This window comes from Otolemur garnettii, unplaced genomic scaffold (genome assembly GCF_000181295.1).
Source record: "Otolemur garnettii isolate 467f Iridium unplaced genomic scaffold, OtoGar3 scaffold00182, whole genome shotgun sequence".
NCBI lineage: Eukaryota > Metazoa > Chordata > Mammalia > Primates > Galagidae > Otolemur > Otolemur garnettii.
In genome coordinates this window covers 565591-583840 of record NW_003852577.1, presented here as the reverse complement: position 1 = coordinate 583840, position 18250 = coordinate 565591, and the positions used below count along the sequence as shown (strand labels likewise).

The following is an 18250-nucleotide window of genomic DNA, read 5'->3' as shown; positions in this document are numbered from 1 at the left end:
CAGCCACAGCTGTGGAGGGCAGGGAGCCAGCGCTTCTGCTGTGTCCTCAGTGACTCTGGGCAGCTAATTTACTTAATGTTACTCAAACCTGGTGTTTTTAGATAGAGACAAGTAATGGTTTTCTCCTGATTCTGATATTTAATCCGACTACTCAGTGAGAAAATGTGTGTAATGACCTTGTCACAGGCCTGAATAAGCATTAGTTTCTGGTATTGTTATTAGCAAATCATCATTTTCATCAGGTTTTCTTAGCTCATATTAAGTATTTGCCAAGTGGCAAGTGTGGTGCTGTGGGATTCGCATGGATCATCTCCATTCAGGCCAACATAGCCCAGTAAGGAAACCCTCGCTTATCCGCAGGGAAACAGGTTTCCAGAGTACAGTGTCACCCATGGTGATGGGGTGCTCAGGCGTGTGTGAGCCTGGGCACTGGGACTCTGTGTGTTTCCCACCTCTTCTGTGGAAAGAGAGGAGAGGCCTGCCTTAGGGGCTCAGGGAGTGGGAGGCAGGAAGGAGGCCTGGCCCGCTGTAGACACCCTTCTTTACAAAGTATGGAGGTAAAGGCGAGAAGGAAGTGACAGCAGAGTCTAGGTAGGATTTCATAGTAGAAACTTGAGCCCTGACAATGAGCAGAACTTCTCACAACCATGCCAGCTTACATTTATTGAGTGATTGCTGTGTGCTCTAAAAATCCCCCTGATTTATACATAGACTGGGACATCATTGCCAAGGAGGTTGAGGACAGTCCCTTTGCTATATCCAGGCAGTCTTGGCTCCAGAGTAGCAGATATTGCACCTCGGCGTCCTCACGGGCCTGACAGTGCAGTGGCCACTGCCCCCCGCCCCCCGCCACTGCAGAGACACATCCCGAGGAGGCGTCAGACTCCCCCCACCCATCTTGCCAGTGCTGCTGACAGCCTCAAGCTAAAGGCTGAGATGGGGAACTAGGGCCAGGGACCTCCCAGGCCCTCTCCTGGACAATGAATTTAACAGAAAATTACCCCTGAATAAGCAGTTTCTATTCCCTACCATGTTACAGAGGGAAGGAAAAAGCCTCTTTGTATGTGACTGAGTTTGCTTCTGGCCCAAGGGTTTCCAGTTTGTACTCCTGCATAGTATCAGGGGGCAGTAGGCATGGTGGCCTCCTAACTGCACATGAAGAGGAGACGCAGGAGCACAAGACTGCATGGAAGTCAGAGCTAGATGGCATGGAGTACAGGGAGGGGAGTGAGAGGAGGGCAAGTGTAGTTTTTAAGAGGGGAAATTTTTATGCCCATGAAGGACCAGGTTGAGCCTACCATAAATCTGTATTCTAAAACAGCTATATTGATAATACATTAAAAGATAAATGTATCTTCTCTTTTATGTTCCAGTCATCCCAGCATGGCAGTACTGGGGTTTTTTTGGTTTGTTTGTTTTGGTTTGGTTTGATTTTTTTTAATTAATTATTTTTTAGTAAATCATAACATTGTACATTGATGCATTTATGGGGTTCAGGGTACTGCTTTGATATATAATATGAAATGTTTACATTGAACTAAGTAACACATCCATCACAATTAGACTCATTTCTTAATAATTTTGAAATGTACCATTGCATCATGTACATTAGGTGAGGTCCTCCCAAATGCCCTCCCTCCTCCCATATCCCCCCTCCCTTCCCCTCTCTCTCCTCTTCCCTTCTAATTCTGGACTATAGTTATGTTTTGCCATTTGTATGAGTGTCTAGGTGGTTATATATTGATTTCATAGTAGTCTTGAGAACATTGGATACTTTATTTTCCCATTCCTGAGATACTTTACTAAGAAGAATATGTTCTAGATCTATCCAGGTAAACATAAAAGATGTGAAGTCTCCATCTTTTTTATGGCTGTATAGTATTCCATAGTGTACATATACCACAATTTGTTGATCCATTCGTGGGTCGATGGGCACTTGGGCTGTTTCCATGTCTTGGCTTTTATGATTTGGGCTGCAGTAAACATTCTGGTGCAAATGTCTTTGTTGTAAAATAATTTTTGATCATCTGGGTATATACCTAGTAGAGGAATTGCAGGATTGAAAGGTAGGTCTACTTCTAGCTCCTTGAGTGTTCTCCAAACTTCTTTCCAAAAGGGTCGTATTAGCTTGCATTCCCACCAGCAGTGTAGAAGTGTTCCCTTCTCTCCATATCCACGCCAACATCTGTAGTTTTGGGATTTTGTGATGTGGGCCAATCTTACTGGAGTTAGATGAAACCTCAAAGTGGTTTTGATTTGCATTTCTCTGATGATTAAGGATGATGAGCATTTTTTCATGTGATTGTAGGCCATGCACCTGTCTTCATTAGAGAAGTTTCTGTTCAAGTCTCTTGCCCACATAGAAATGGGGTTATTTATTCTTTTCTTATTGATTAGTTTGAGTTCTCTGTAGATTCTAAGTTATCAGACCTTTGTCAGAAGCATAACCTGCAAAAATCTTTTCCCATCCTGAAGGTTTTCTGCTTGCTTTACTTACTGTGCTCTTGGCTGTGCAAAAGCTTTTTAGTTTGTGGATCCCGGTAATGTATTTTTGGTGTTGCTTCAATTGCCTGAGGGGTCTTCCTCATCAAATATTCTCCCAGGCCAATTTCTTCAAGTGTTTTCCCTGCACACTCTTCAAGTATTTTTATAGTTTCATGTCTTAAGTTTAAATCTTTTATCCAGTGAGAATCAATTTTTGTTAATGGTGAAAGGTGGGGGTCCAGTTTCAGTCTTGTACAAGTCGCCAGGCAGTTCACCCAGCACCATTTATAAAATAGGGAGTCTTTCCCCCACTGAATGTTTTTGATAGGCTTATGGAAGATCAAATGACGATAAGCAGCTGGGTTCATCTCTTGGTTCTCTGTTCTGTTCCATAAATCTACTGCTCTGTTTTTGTGCCAGTACCATGCTGTTTTGATCACTGTAGATTTATAGGATAGCCTGAAGTCTGGTAATGTGATACCTCTCAATTTGTTCTTATTTCTGAGTAATATATTTGCTATTCGAGGTTTTTTCTGATTCCATATAAAATGAAGTACTATTTTTTCAAGTTCTTTTAAGTATGACAATGGTGCTTTAATAGGGATTCTATTAAATCGGCAGATTGCTTTGGGTATGGACATTTTAACAATGTTGATTCTACCCAGCCATAAGCATGGTATGTTTTTCCGTTTGTTAACATCTTCAGCTGTTTCTTTTCTCAGAGTTTCATTATTCTCTTTATAGAGATCTTTCATGTCCTAAGTTAGGTAAATTCCCAGGTATTTCATCTTCTTTGGCACTATTGTAAACTAGCAGGGCAATACTGGTAGGTCAGACTTCTTTCCTAAGTCTCTGCAGTGGATGTCACAGGCATCTGCCTTTAGTCTTAGTTTTTTTCCTTTGCATTTCCATATTTGTTTTAGAAAGAGAAGTCTTTCATTCAAACCATTGAGTGAGCTTAAAATTATTTAGAAAATTAAGATACTTAGCATGCTAATTTGCTGAGTTTAAAAAATTTGTCTTTATACAGAGTTGTTTGTATCATTTGAGGTTTTCTTTTTAATTCTCACTCATTTAGGTTCGGCTGACTCCAGGGATGTTTTCTTAAGTATGCTTTCAGGTGGATGAGTTATACTTTTCAAGAATATAAACAATTATGAAGTATTGTTACTTTGTATACGTTAGAATCTTATGAGATTTTTCTTTTTGTTTAATTCATTGTGTTGGCTCTTTTTCTTTTAATCCAGAAATAACCAACAAGAAATACTACAAGTATAGCAAAGAGAAGACTTTAAAGTGGCTGGAAAAAAAGGTATAGTGTTTCTCCAGTGCTAGTGGCAAAAGAAAAATTTCATTGCTCCTTTGTAAAAATCTTTAGAGAAAGCAGTAAGTCTGAATCCAAAGACCATTCTGTATATCCAGTGAAACCCGTGGAGAGCTGTCCAATTGTGAGGAGGCATCTGTGACTTTTTATCCCCCTAAGAATCTTGATAGGTTACAACTATCAGTTAGGTTAGGTTGCAACTAATGTTTCTCTCAGAATACAGTGGGATAGGATTAGGATAGAACGTGTTAAAATATAGCACTGAGTGAACTCAGGTATTAAGTATGCATCTCTGAAATGTGTATGTATATATGATATGTGTTCATACATTGAGTTTCTGTGTATTAATGTGGGTTGTTCAAACAAAACAAAATGACTGAAAGCCACAGGTCTAAGGGTAACATTTACTTTCAAGACATTGTTTAAAAAATTTCACCAAACAAGTTCTGTTAATGACAGAGTTTTTGCAAGGTCACTGACCCAGCATTAGTAATAGCACTGTTTAGAAGATTCTCATCTATCTTATACGGAAAAGCCACATTTGTCGTATCACAGTATCAGGCACATTGGCTGCCTAGGATGCTCGAAGTGAGCCCTGTAAGATGAGTCAGAACCCTAATGTGTAACACAGAGAAAAGACTCACAAGGTGCCGTGTCTCCTTACTGACTTGTGTTATAGTAATCTGTGTAGCCAAGGGATCGTGTAGATGCTGAGCAGGATCTTGAGTTTGTTTTTGTTTTTGTTTTTGTTTTATTTTGTTTTGTTTCTGTTATCCTGGGTAGAGTGCTATGGTGTTATAGCTCATAGCAACCTCAAACTCCTTGGTTCAAGTGATCCTCCTGCCTCAGCCTCCCAAGTAACTGGAACTACAGGTGCCCACCACAACACCTGGCTGGTTTTTCTATTTTAAGTAGAGACAGGGTCTTGTTCTGGCTCAGGCTGGTCTTGAACTTCTGATCTCAAGGAATCCACCTGCCTTGGCCTCCCAGAGTGCTGGTGTTACAGGTGTGAGCCTTTGCGCCTGGCCTAAAATCTTGATACTTCATTTTTGCTCTTAGCAAATGATAATGACATGAAGTTAAGTGAAGTTTATATTTATCCTGTCTTCTAGGAAGTAGGCAATTTTTATTTAGTTTAGAAAATGTCTATGTATAAACTTCATGCTGGCTTCTGTTCTGAGGGCCTTATAGATCTATGTAAGCTCATTTAGCCCTCACAACACTCCTATGAGCTGGGTGCTATTTTTATCTCTGTTTCACAGATAGTACCACAGAGACGTTAAGTAAGCAGCCTGTGGCTCCAGAGTGAGAGCCCTCGGTTGCCACAGTGTGTCACATGTGGAACTGTGTAGGCCTCAGAGTCATGTATTGGGATCTCCCAGAAATCCTGCCACACAGCCTTCTGCACACAGGCAACCACCTCTCCTCTGCGTGTATCTGGCCAAGATATTTCCAAGTTGTCAAGTACTTCTCCCCAGATTTTAAATGGTTTGAAGGCCATCTGGAAAGGCATGGATTTCTAAGGTTAAGTTGAAAATACCCTGCTTTTCCTCTCTTGATTACTTTATAGGTTAATCAGACTATGGCCGCACTAAAAACCAATAATGTAAATGTCAGCGCCCGGGTACTGTCAACTGCATTTTTCTCCAGTGATCAAGTTGCCAGTGACAAGGAAGGTAAGTAAATTGTTTCTTCGGAAATGATTTTTGTCTGGAGTCAGTTGCTTATGTGTAAAGACCTATTTTATGATTTAAAACCTTAATGTCACAGAAGCCTCATATTCTTGCCCGTACCTCAGAGTAGATCTTCCGTAATTCATTGATACTTATTCTTTCTGCAAATATGTATTTTATACTAATAGTAATAACAGCCCAACAACCCTGGCTGTCATTTATTAAGGGTGTATTGTTTCCAGGCCCTTTGCTGAGTCACCAGTATACAAATACAATCTCTTCCCCCTCTCACGGAGAATCTCACAGCGAGAGTCTGGAGACTCTGTCCTGCATCTCACAGCTGGTAGACGGCAGAGCTGAGCTACTGATGGGCCTGTCTCTCAACCCACACCCTTACTTCTTTGTTACACCATTCCAGGGGTCTGTGCAGCTTGTATCTTATTCTCAGGAAGCATATTTTCTAATTTGGGGCTCAATATTTTCAGATAAAAATGGATTACTTGGCATTTTTCACATTTTACTCTTTTATAACCTTAAAAGGAGTATATTCATTTTTTCCCAATGTAATGACCTCTTATTTTTATGTATGTAGTTGAATAAAAAAAACTGCTATATAATGTGATTAACATTCTCAAAAGGTGGGACAGAAATTATTCTGACCTTAAGCTCCAATTCAGTATTCTCTTGTGGTGGTGTACAACTCTTGAACAACTGGCTCAAGTCATTAAACAAATAAAAACTAGGAATAGCCACCTGTTTGTGATTGATGGTAATTCAGGCCATCATTGATAAGTAAAATCTACCTTGCAACAACATCTTGCACATGGAGAAAGTTGGTTACTGCCATTCTAGGTGTTGTGGGTGGCATCTTTGCCATCCTGAGTTTGCAAAACATCAGTGTCTTGAATGTAACAGAAGGAGAGGAGGCATCCAGTTGGATAGATATATATGTGGATGGATAAGGCCATATTTTTTTTACGTAGAAAAAAAGATGTTAGAGGTTAGGTAGATCTTCTCATTTTAAAAATAGAAAACTGTGGTTTCTCATGGAATACTATTCAGCCATTAAAAAGATGAAGACTTTACATCTTTTATGTTTACCTGGATGGAGTTGAAGCCCATTCTTCTCAGTAAAGTATCTCAAGAATGGAAAAAAAATCCAGTATACTCAATACTAATATGAAACCAATATATAAACAACTACATGCCCACATGAAGAAAAACCCCACAAATATAGTCTAGCAAGGAGAGGAGAAAGGAGGAAGCGGGGAGAGGGAGGGCGATGGGCAGGAGGAGGGAGGGCAGGTAGCGGGGTCTCACCTGATGTGCATGTGGGAGTGTTCAGCACGCCCCCTGTGAAGGGCTCAACTACAACTTGAACTTCACCTGGAAAGTGAAAACAATGTAACCTAAAAATTTTTACCTCATATTAATTTGGAATAAAAAAAAGAAAAAGAAAACTGGTCTTGGAGTGGTAGATGACTGCTCCAAGTTAGTAAGGGAAGTCATCAAGTCCACTGTTTCTACCAGTACTCTGCATTAAGGGTCTCAGGGCTTTGCTGTATTGCCATTTGGTGTCCAAACTGTATAGTCAGCTTCATACACTACAGACGGTGTCCTGTTCAGGTCTTTACTTTGATATGATACTATAATAGAAGAAGCAAATAACCTGTATGTTGCCTTTCTTAGAAGAGTTTTCTTTGTCTAGTCATGACCCACTGGATAATTGCTATCCTAGAACCACAGCACATTTTAAAAAGAGTCAAATGGTAACTTTCAGTTCTGTACTGGCAGTGAAAATCTCTTACTGAAGACTTTCTGAGATCAGGTGGTCACTAGACAGCAGTCATTTTCTAAGTAATACTGAGGCAAATTATTACCTTCACTTGAAAGCAGAAGAGAAAGGAAAAAGGAAGTCAGTGAATATCCCAGGAGCAAGGCTGGGGTCAGCTTTAGGTGGTTTATGCCCCCATCTTATTAAGTTTGATTATCCTGTTATATTCTACATATAATAAAGAATTTGGCAACAGAGTTTTGAAAGAGATTTTATTGTCTTATATAACTTTATTTTTAATTGATGCCAGAGCTGCATTTTGTTAACTAAGATCACATGCTTTAGAATTATTATTATTATTATTATTTTATTTTTTTGAGACAGAGTCTCACTGTCTCCCTCACGGCAACCTCTAACTCCTGGGCTCAAGCAATTCTTTTGCCTCAGCCTCCCAAGTAGGTGGGACTACAGGTGCCTGCCACAATGCCCTCCTGTTTTGTTGTTGTTGTTGCAGTTGTCATTGTTGGTTAGCTGCCCCAGGCCAGGGTCAAACCCACTAAACTTCAGTGTTTGTGGCTGGCGTGTAACCACTGTGCCACAAGCGCCAAACCTAGAATTACTGATTATACATTCTGCTGAGTTCATTGTTTTCTTTCTTTTTTTTTTTTTTTTTAAGGCATTTTATTAGCTTGGGAGTAATATTCAGGGTTCTTATACAGAAAATACTTAGTAATGGAGACATATCATATAGTATTTTAATTCTCAATAATTAGATTTATTTTTTATTGAAGCAGGCTTAGAAAAGATTAGCCTTAAAAAGACATGAATATGTTATATTGATATAACTGATTTTTCGACTTTGTTAGTATTTAAGTGTTTCGACTAAGAAAGCACCACGGAGTCCTGGGTCTGCATTATCGTATTTCTGCCCCTTTTGTTGTCATATCTCAGCCATCACCTCACCTTGCTCATCTGACACCCCACCATTGTTAACTAATCTGTATCCCCACTTTACAAATGAGAAAACTAAATCTAGACTTTAAGTAAGTTCCCAAAAGCCAGAGAGAGCCAGAATTTGAACTCAGTTCCATTCGGCTGTAAAAGCACCATGATCATTACTAGTTTTTATCCTTCTACTCTTCTTTATAATTCTTTCAGAGGATTATATTCGCTATGCCCATGGTCTGATATCTGAGTACATCCCCAAAGAATTAAGTGACGACTTATCCAAACACCTGCAGTAAGTATTGGTCATCTTCAGTTGTAATTACATCCTTTTGTGCTTCTTGGTTTCCTGAGCAACAGGCTTTCCTTTTTTTTGAGACGGAGTTTTACTTTGTCACCTTTAGTAGAGTGCCATGGTGTCACAGATAACAGCAACCTCAAACTCTTGCGCCTAGGCGATTCTCTTGCCTCAGCCTCCCAGTAGCTGGGACTACAGGCGCCCACCACAATGCCCGGCTATTTTTTGTTGCAGTTTGGCTGGGGCTGGGTTCAAACCTGCTGCTCTTGTTATATGGGGCCAGCTCCCTACTCACTGAGCCTCAAGTGCCGCCTGCAACAGGCTTTTTTCTTAATACTTACCCTGTGTTATATCATGTACTCTGTGGTATAGAGGTGATTTTTAATGAATAATTAGACTGAATTGATTTGGTGGATACTGATTATAGGAACCAGGGAATGTTGTTAGGGTTAGAATTATAGCTCATTCTGATTTTAGAGGATAAACTATGTTAAAATTTTATCCCTAATTGGACTTAACCAATCTGGTTCATTGTAATCATTTTAAGAGAAAGAAAGGAGGGTTGGAAAGGATAGACAGCATGTAGAATATTTTTGAAAATAACATTTAAATGTTTTGTGCCATTGCCACTTTCATCAGTAGATAGTCAGTAAAGTATCTTTTTTATGCCCAGTTCTTAGAACTCAATGTGAAACACAAACTGTGTCTCCGAGGGGCAGACGAAGGATTTCAACTGTCTTAATTTATGTTCTTTCCTTTACAGGAATCTTATATTAAGATTTTAGCTTTAAAAAAGTGGTTTTTTTTATGTTTCGGCAAAATCATTACTTAATTTTGTTGTTAAGATTTTATGCGTGGTGATTTAGAAGCTTTTCTGATCCTTATTCTTTTTATCCTCTGACCCATGAAGATAAAATGACTTTTTAATAAACATAGTTGATATTTTTTAGCTAATGCTATGCATGCTAGTTTAAAAAAACGTTTAATAGAAACTGGTTTCTACAGTAACATGTGTTGAAAACCTGCTTCAAATTGGTAACCATTTCCTTCTGCTTAATATCCCCTGGATTTCTTAGCTGCTAGTCTTGTTAGAGACCTTATGTCTTTGTACTCCCATTATTTGCTTAGATTCTTTTTTTCCTCAGAAATTTTTAAGTTTTGGTTAAAGATTTGGGGAGAAAGATATGCCAATTAAATTTCTTTTTAATGGAAGAAAAGGCAAAGTTTATATGACTTTTTCTCAGCAGTTAATTTTCACTTATAAATGTATGTTAGTGTGATCATTTATGAAGGAAAAAATACTCCAGTGCCCAACACAAACTTACGGAGGTTAAGGAAAAGCAACTGTATTTCAACAAATGGGTTCTAATTTATTTTTAGTACAGGCAGTGCCAGTACAAGGACTGAAGTAGCAAAATGCAGCTTCATTAATTTAGAAAACTTTCTTTCTTCAAACTGAGATATTTGAACAGCAAGATGTATGGAGACAAAGCTATGAGCCGAAAAGTTGGATTTGCTAAATCTTAAGTTGGCCGGTCTCTTTGTTTATTTGTCTGTAAACACCATGACCATGGTCCTTACTGTTCACTCCCTTAGGCTTCCAGAGCTTCCAGCTTCATGGCCAAATCCTCCATCAAAGGTAAGAAGCTGTGACTAAGATGTCTTTAGGGGACTTGGAAAAATATTCTGCTTATACCACATGAGTTTAGTTCTAGTCTGTTTTAAAGCCACTAAACCAGGGGTTCTCTTTGTACCAATGAAAATACATTTTGCATATCAGATATTTACATTACGATTCATAACAGTAGCAAAATTACAGTTATGAAGTAGCAGTGAAAATAATTTTATGGTGGGGGTCACCACAACATGTATTAAAGGGTCGCGGCATTAGGAGGCATTAGGAAGATTGAGAACCACTGCTGACTAAACCCTTTTGTATGGAATGGTGCTGGGTGGAATGAAGACTGCAATGGGCTCTCGTGTCAGTATTTTTTATTTCTGTAGATTTTACCTGAATGATAAAGTGCCATGAAAACTTAAGAAGAATTGGTATTAGCAAGATAACCCTTGCAAAGATACTATAGATGTATAATTAAAATTAAATCTTCCTATGTTATTTAAATCACCTAATTTAATTAACTTTATTAAGAAAAATACTCTCCATGTAACTAAAACTCATTTTGTCCAATTTAATCATCACTGTCACAAAGACACAAAGAGCGTGATTTTTGTAATACAGAGAGTCCTTTGAGCAAGGATGACCACAGTTTTTCCCCTGGATTTGAAAAGAGCATTGAAATCATGTGCAGTCTCCATCTGTTAATGGAAAACCTTTCCCTCTTCCAGACGTTGTCAGACTGCCACCCCTGGCTCCTCTGCAACTTGTGTTTATCTCCCAGACCAGGAGAATAGAGAAGCCAGTTTCCAAGCACACCTGAGTATGGGGTGGCAGAGTCCCTCAGGCAGGCCACATCTCGGCGAGTAAGGCCTGCTCCAGGACAGAGGAGTAAACTCAGGCACCAGCTGTCAGTGAGGCTGCCCTGCAGCCAGCAGGGTGACAGATGCCCAGGAATGTAGGGGGGATGGTAGCAGATGTGAATAACCTTCCTTTCCCTGCGTTCAAGGTGGCCAGCATGCTCAGAGACTCTGTGTCTTATCCTGTTCAGAGGTGCCAGTGCCTCCAAGAATACTTATTACTTTGATTTTTGGAAAAGGGCTGGAAATCAAAAGGGTGTCAGTGTTTTGGGGGGCCTTGTTCAGCTGGTTGTTAAAGGAGGTGCAGCTTTTATTGTCCAGGAGAACAGCACTGGGCAGAAGGCAGTTGTTGTAAGGTCTGAAAAAGACCATTCCAGGCCAGCCCCATGCTTCTGTCAAACTGCTGACAGTAGCTCTCCAGGACCCAGAGAGACAGAATTATCCTGCTATAGGTAAGAGGGTAGGTGCTCTGAAAGTGTTTCTTATTTTCTTTCTTCAAAATTAAGCATATAGCTTTCTCTTCAATGTCTATATTCCATAGTAACTTAGAAATTATTCCCAAGTTTATCTTAACCTATTCTTAAGGGTCTTAGACACCTTCTGGAATAATGCAGTCATAGGTTCATTGTCCTCTATTCCTGTTTTGTTTTATTATTTTAATTTCCAAACTTTAAGTCATTTGTGATTTCATCATTTATGATTTAGATCAGGGGTCAGCAAAACTTTGCTTCTAAGGCCAGATAGTAAATATTTTAGGCTCCGTAAAGCAGATGGTCTCCGTCACAACTACTCAATTCGGCTACTGCAGTGTGAAAACAGCCGTAGACAATACATACTCAAATTAGCATGGCTGTGTTCCAATAAAACTTCATTTGTAAAAGCAGGCAGCCAGCTGGATTTGGCCCCTGGGCTACGCTTGCCAAGCTCTGATTTTGATCTTGGCGTCTCCTTCCTCCTGAACCTCAGCCTTCTCGCCTGGACTGTCTCAGTTGCTTTCTGAGGCTCTGTCTTCCTGGGCTCCATTGCACACCTCTTAGACCACTTGCCTGTTGTGCCATCTTGTAAACGCACAGGAAGTGCCTTCTGCTAGCTGTCCTGTCTATGTCCAGGATTTGATTGATTTTTACAGTAATACAGTTGATTATTTTCAGGAAATTTATTCCAGTGTCCATTAGGTATCTCTGAACCTGTGTTGCAATCGATATAGCATGGATCCTGTCATCTTTAATATGTTTTGTATTATTTTTCCTTACGACCATGTGTCTGCCTTTGTTGAAGCTCAGCTTCCAGCCCTTAAGTATTTTGAATTTGTCATTGTCAGCAAGCAGAGCTGAGTGCAACCAGTGGGTTTGGAGATGTTCCCCAGATCCTTCTTGCAAATCATTTGTGAAAACAATAAGCCCAGGCCTAACATTAATCCCTGTGGCAGTCTGTTGTTTGTTCTTCTCTTTCCAGAACTCTATCCATTTTTTAATCGTAACCTTTGTTACTGACTTTCTGAGCCATTTTCTGTTTCTGATGAAACAATCCCATAAATCCATAGTGATTCACTCTTTTAAAATAACAAAAATTTCAGTAAATGTTACAATCCTGCTTTTCCCAATATGTTCAACAGTTTGCTGACAATAACATAAACATCAGTTATGTACAAAGGCTACCTCAGTTCTTTTCTTTGTTTTTTTTTTTTTTTTGCAGTTATCACGGGTGTCTTATTTGATTGTGAGCTATTAAAACACCTAAACAAGTCAGTTGTCTATTTAACTTTTTTTTTAGTTTTTTAAAAATGAATTTATTCCTGTTATGTCTAAAAAGAATCAACAGTGTTACTCGAGGTCTCACTGCATGCACATTTTATTTCTTGTTTCAGCCATGAAGTGAGCTTATTTGGAATGCTTATTTTAAATGGGCTTATTTTGTCCTTTTTTAAAATTTCAGATTAATGTGATGGTACAAAAGATTAGGTTACAATGTTTGCTTTTGTCAGGAATAGTCCCTGTTGTGTCCTGCAGGGGGTATCCTGTTCATATGGACATACCTTTCATTGATGCTATTGCCATAAACATTTTTTGTTTGAATTATCAATGAAAAGTGAATTGTGACTGGCATGGTGGCATGCACCTTTATTCTCAGCTACTGAGGAGGCCAAGGCAGGAGGATCACACGAGCCCAGGAGTTGGATTATGTCTATGAACAGTTACTGCACTCAGCCTGAGGAACGTAGTAAAACACCATCTCTTAAAAAGAAAAGTGAATAGTGTCCAAGTGTTTATAGTAACATCTATGTGAAGTCACATTTTGCTACAGAGAAGGAACCCATCCTCATAACTTCAAGCTTTTTGTATTTTGAAAATATAGCCTTTAGCATTTAATTAGCTGGGAGTCCTGCTCTCCTGGCAGAAGGTACCTTTCTAGTAAAATATAGCCTCACCTAAATACCCTTTGCTGTCTTTAACACGCAGCGTGTATTCCTACGAATGTTGCATGTGTGCATTCACTTTGCATCAGTAGGTGGGTCGTCTGTGACAGACCATTCGCTGTGGCTGCTATGTGGCCTTGAAGAGGCTTTCACGCAGTATGAGGTGTGTTCCCAGGAGGCCCCTCTGCTTTTCACGGGCAACAACTTCAAGACCTGTTGTCTCGGCTCGGCGCCTATAGCTCAACCGGCTAAGGCGCCAGCCACGTACACCTAAGGTGGCGGGTTCGAATCCCCAGCCTGGACCCGCCAAAACAACAATGATGGCTGCAACCAAAAAATAGCCGGGCGTTGTGGCGGGCGCCTGTGGTCCCAGCTACTTGGGAGGCGGAGGCAGGAGACTCGCTTGAGCCCAGGAGTTGGAGGTTGCTGTGAGCTGTAATGCCACGGCACTCTACCCAGGGGGACAGCTTGAGGCTCTGTCTCAAAAAAAAAAAAAAAAAAAAAAAGACCTGTTGTCTCTCCTTTTGGGGTTGTGTGTGATGTGGCATCTCTTAGCATCAACTCCGCCCATTCTTTGTTTAGCAAAAGCAAGATGGGACGAATGAAGCTGGGGCAAGTCGGTGTTTCTCAGGGTAGGTCTGCGTTGAGGCTCGTCAGCCTGGTGTCACATACAGAGAGCTTGAAGATCTGTGAGAAATGGAGCTGTGATGACCATGCAGTCAATGCTTGTGTTGACAGCAAGACTCACCTGTCCTGCTGCTGTGTGTCTCACACAGGAGCATGGCATGGTTTCTCCCATGTTCTGATCACCAAGTCCACCGACTAGCCCTTGACAGAATGTTTACATTGATTGGTGTAGAATGCTCATGTGAAAGGGAGAAATATTAAGTGAAGGTTTGACTTAGTTTCCCTGGGCCAGACAGAAAGAATGCTGTGACGACTCAGATGCTGGCTCAGGTTCCCTGCCAGGCGCTTAAGCTGTTCAGTTGGCTTTTCTGTGCTTCCTTGTCTTGTTGGCTGCTTGCTGTGCAAGGTGGGTTTGGAAAGGAGGGAAGGACATAAAGTTATACAAAGATGGTGGTAACAGAATAATGTTGTCCCTTTATTTGTAAGTGGACATTAAACCAGCCCAGGATGTGAATGAAAGAGGGTTTCTGCTGGACACCTGTCCCTCTCAGAGGGAATTCCCATCTCTGATTTCTGTGCCTCACCTTCACCTTGTCATCAGCAGTCCCCTAGGTCCCTGCTTCCCACGTGCCTGGGAGAAAGCGTGTGCTCACTATCAAGGATGTAACTGAGTCCTGAAGGCAAGGGTAACTGGGTTCTTGGAAGTGGTGGGTGCCTTCGTTCCCTGCGTCATTGGTAAAATGTGAAGGAGCTTGTACAAAGTAAGCCCTCTCCTGTGTCTGCTGTTCCATGCGGCCTTTGTGTAGGTCCAGATTACACACATGGGGTTTTTTTAATGGATTGATGTTCGTGTCAAGGTGACATTTGACACCACTTAACTGCTCTAACATTACAGAAAATAAAGTTATCAGATGAACCTGTAGAAGCAAAAGAAGATTACACTAAGTTTAACACTAAAGATTTGAAGACTGAAAAGGTATGTGTGTGCAGATTCGTGGCATCTTCTGTTAACGCACACTCGTGCTGCAGCGTGAGCAGTGGGAGAATAGTCGCAGCTCAATTGTGATCGTCTTTCTGACCAGGAAGAATTATTAACTTACATTTCTGTGACTTAATAATTAATTCAAACTTGTATATGACAGTGAAAAGGTTGAGCAATTAAAACTTTGCAGATCAAAGAAAAGCAACATGCTGCTTCTAGAGTGTGCCTAAACTGTGGGTTCACAGGGGGGTGGGCCGGGGGAGGGTCTGTGAGCCTCACAGGTAATTTCCTCAACCCAGCTGCCCAGAAGTTCCTAGAAATTTCTGATGATGATAAAAATTATGAATAACTTTACCATTCTCCATTCACCTTGGCAAATGTTATTTCAGTAACATTTCTTATGAGTTGAATCTTGTGCATACATTATATCTACATGCTAGCTTTTTAATTAGCATTATGATGCTTGTATAGGTTCTTGTTTCCACCTTTCCTTTGAGTATCATATTGTGAGAATTTCAGAGTTAATAGTTTCATGATGTTCAATCATGTGTATTACTTTATTCCATTTTATGGAATATGATTTACTTAATCATTCCCCTGATTTGGGACATAGAGGTTACTTGTAACTTTTTTCTGTTTTTTTTTTTCTTTTAACAAAGTGATAGACATTCCTACTTACAGTCCACATCTGTATCTGACTATTTCATTAGACACAATCTAGAATCAAGAGTAAGACCTTTGACAGCGTAAACCCTTTCGTGATAATTAAAGTATATACAGCTGATTTCCAAAAATGTAGTAGAAATTTGCACTCCCAAACATAATTTCTGATGGGTATTTTTCTTGCTTTTTGCTAGGGGAAGTATTATTTTTATTCTTGAACATTTACCTGTCAAACTAGGCTATATTTATTTTTATTTATTTTTATTTTTTACATTTTTTTTTAAATCTAGAAAGATTAGTTGTTTTTCTAAATGCTTACTGCCCATTTGTTTTTGTTTTTGATTTTTGGGGGGTTTTTTTGCAAATTGGTGGTTTCTATCCCTTGCCTGTTTTTATATTGAGGTAATAATATTTTTCAGTTTATTTGTAAGAGCTCACTCTAAATTAAAGTTATTAACGTTGTTCATGATATGGAGGGTACAAATATTTTTAATTTTTTTTAACAGTGTTAAATTGTTCTGAGGATTAAGTGTAGAAATTGTTTTCCTTTATGATTTTTCCATGGTTTTTATGCTTTAAAAGGCCTAGCCCCATCCCATGTTAATTTCTGCCTAGATTTTAACAATGTTTACTCTCTTAGTTTTTTAAAATAAATTGTGTTCTTTAGATGCACTTTATCTGGGCATAAGTGAGGGAATAATCCAATTTAAGATCTGCCTGAATACCTAGCGTGTGCACTCTCTGTAAACAGAGGCATTTCTAGTTTCTATGAGAGAAACTTTCCTGGCCCAGGCTTCTGTGGAAATGCTACTTGGGTGTAGCACCAGTGAGGGAAGAGGGCTGGACCAGGGTGTCTGAAACATACAGGTTAAATTGTCTGAGAGAGACTGTCAGAGTCCCTTATCCAGTCAATAACAAGCCTGCTAAATGGTAAATGACAGACTATAAGAAGCAAGACTGCAGAAATCACACACCCCTCCCCTGCAAGTGACTCTGCCTTAGTTCCCAAGATGACAGTGACCCTTTTCTTTGCTGATTCCCATGTGTGCTTCTTCTGAACATGTTGGAATGCATCAAAGTAAAATCAGCTGCTGTTTATTTACCTTCTTCTATTGCTTTTTATAGGACATTGGGAAAAAATACAGTGACCAGTAAGAGAAATGGACAGGGCAGAGTTAGTTGGAGTTAGTTTTGGGAAAGTATTTCTTCGTTGGTGAAAAATGAGGCAGTTGTTCTGCTGTCTGGGAGGCTGTGCAGTCCAGGTCACCTTTTGACTATGATAGGGTTGTCCTTAATTCCCCATAGAGCTCATGAATAAAATCAGATGGCAAATTGCTGGAAATTGTCATCATGTGGCAATACAAGGCTGTAATTCCTCCCCCAACCACTGCAGCCTGTGTCAGCCCCATTGTTTGTGTTACTGCTCTTCTGGAGCCCTATGGAATTACTCCCCTAGGAGAAGCCGTGGGCTATAACATTCCACTCCTAGAAAGGAGGCACTGCTGTCTTCTGCCTCTTTTAGAATTCTCCTAGGTCTGAATCTGAATAGAAATCAGAACTCATCTCACCCCTTTAGGAAGCAGGTTACCTCCTTAATGAGCCTTCTGATTCGCATATGTGATTTCTAAGTTCCATCTATGCCTGTAACAATTTTTCTCTCTTATTTTCATTAACAGAAAAATAACAAAATGACTGCAGCTCAGAAGGCTTTGGCTAAAGTTGACAAGAGTGGAATGAAAAGTATTGATACCTTTTTTGGTGCAAAAATTAAAAAAAAAACTGGAAAGATTTGAAAAGTTGAGAATGAAATCTAACAGAAGTACTTGCTTTGTCCATGTTTCATTTCTGTCCTTCTGACTGCCTTTGGGGTGGCGAGAAAAAGAGGACAACTTTGAGATTCCCTTAAACATTTCTTTGTGTTCATTTTTTGTGTTTCTGAAGAAAGTATGGGAAAGTAATTTTGTGACTTCAGGGCTGTAGCCATTGGAGTCTCATTTGACGTAATGAAAAGTATTTGAGTGAATAGAATTAACACACAGCACCATGGTCTCCTCAATAAACTGACTCTGACGATGTCGGTGCATACGCCTGTTACTTTATGCGACTTTACAGACAGCAGCTGTAGCAACATGGTTTTAACACACTGAGGGAATCTGGAAAACAAAGCTGCCAGGTAAACCATTGGTTTTTAAAAGCCTTCAGGTTCTGGTAAATCTTTTCATTAATGGTGTTTTTCTGTTTTAATAATCCATGTTCTATGTAGAAAATAAGAGAAAAGAGTTCCACAAAACTTGTAATTTCCCATTTCTTCATGACCCAGAAATAATATGGTATCTTAAAATAACATTTAAAAAAGGAATTACAATAGTAATCTTACAACGTTTTTTCATATACATCATTTTGTGAACATTTTCTCCAACTACCAAGTACTCGTCACAAATAGGATTTTAAATTATATAACAGTGTGATTTTCAATTATTTGAGTATTTGATTGTTTACCCCTGTGTGACTGTGTAGCCGGACTCCATAATTTACCCCTGTGTGACTGTGTAGCCGGACTCCATGATTTACCCCTGTGTGACTGTGTAG

General features: G+C 39.7%; 1 protein-coding gene across 2 annotated transcripts in view; it reads left to right on the top strand.

The window, feature by feature from the left end:
• RNASEH2B (ribonuclease H2 subunit B) overlaps positions 1-17474 on the top strand; it is a 54755-nt gene extending 37281 nt beyond the window's left edge. For both annotated transcript variants that reach the window (XM_012811971.2, XM_023507433.1), the window contains exons 6-11: positions 3732-3796; positions 5379-5484; positions 8414-8495; positions 10095-10137; positions 14912-14992; positions 17338-17474. In XM_012811971.2, the coding sequence (XP_012667425.1) occupies positions 3732-3796; positions 5379-5484; positions 8414-8495; positions 10095-10137; positions 14912-14992; positions 17338-17454 (494 nt within the window). In that variant the 3' untranslated portion in view covers positions 17455-17474. The remainder of the gene's footprint in view (positions 1-3731; positions 3797-5378; positions 5485-8413; positions 8496-10094; positions 10138-14911; positions 14993-17337) is intronic.
• Positions 17475-18250: the final 776 nt, after the last annotated feature.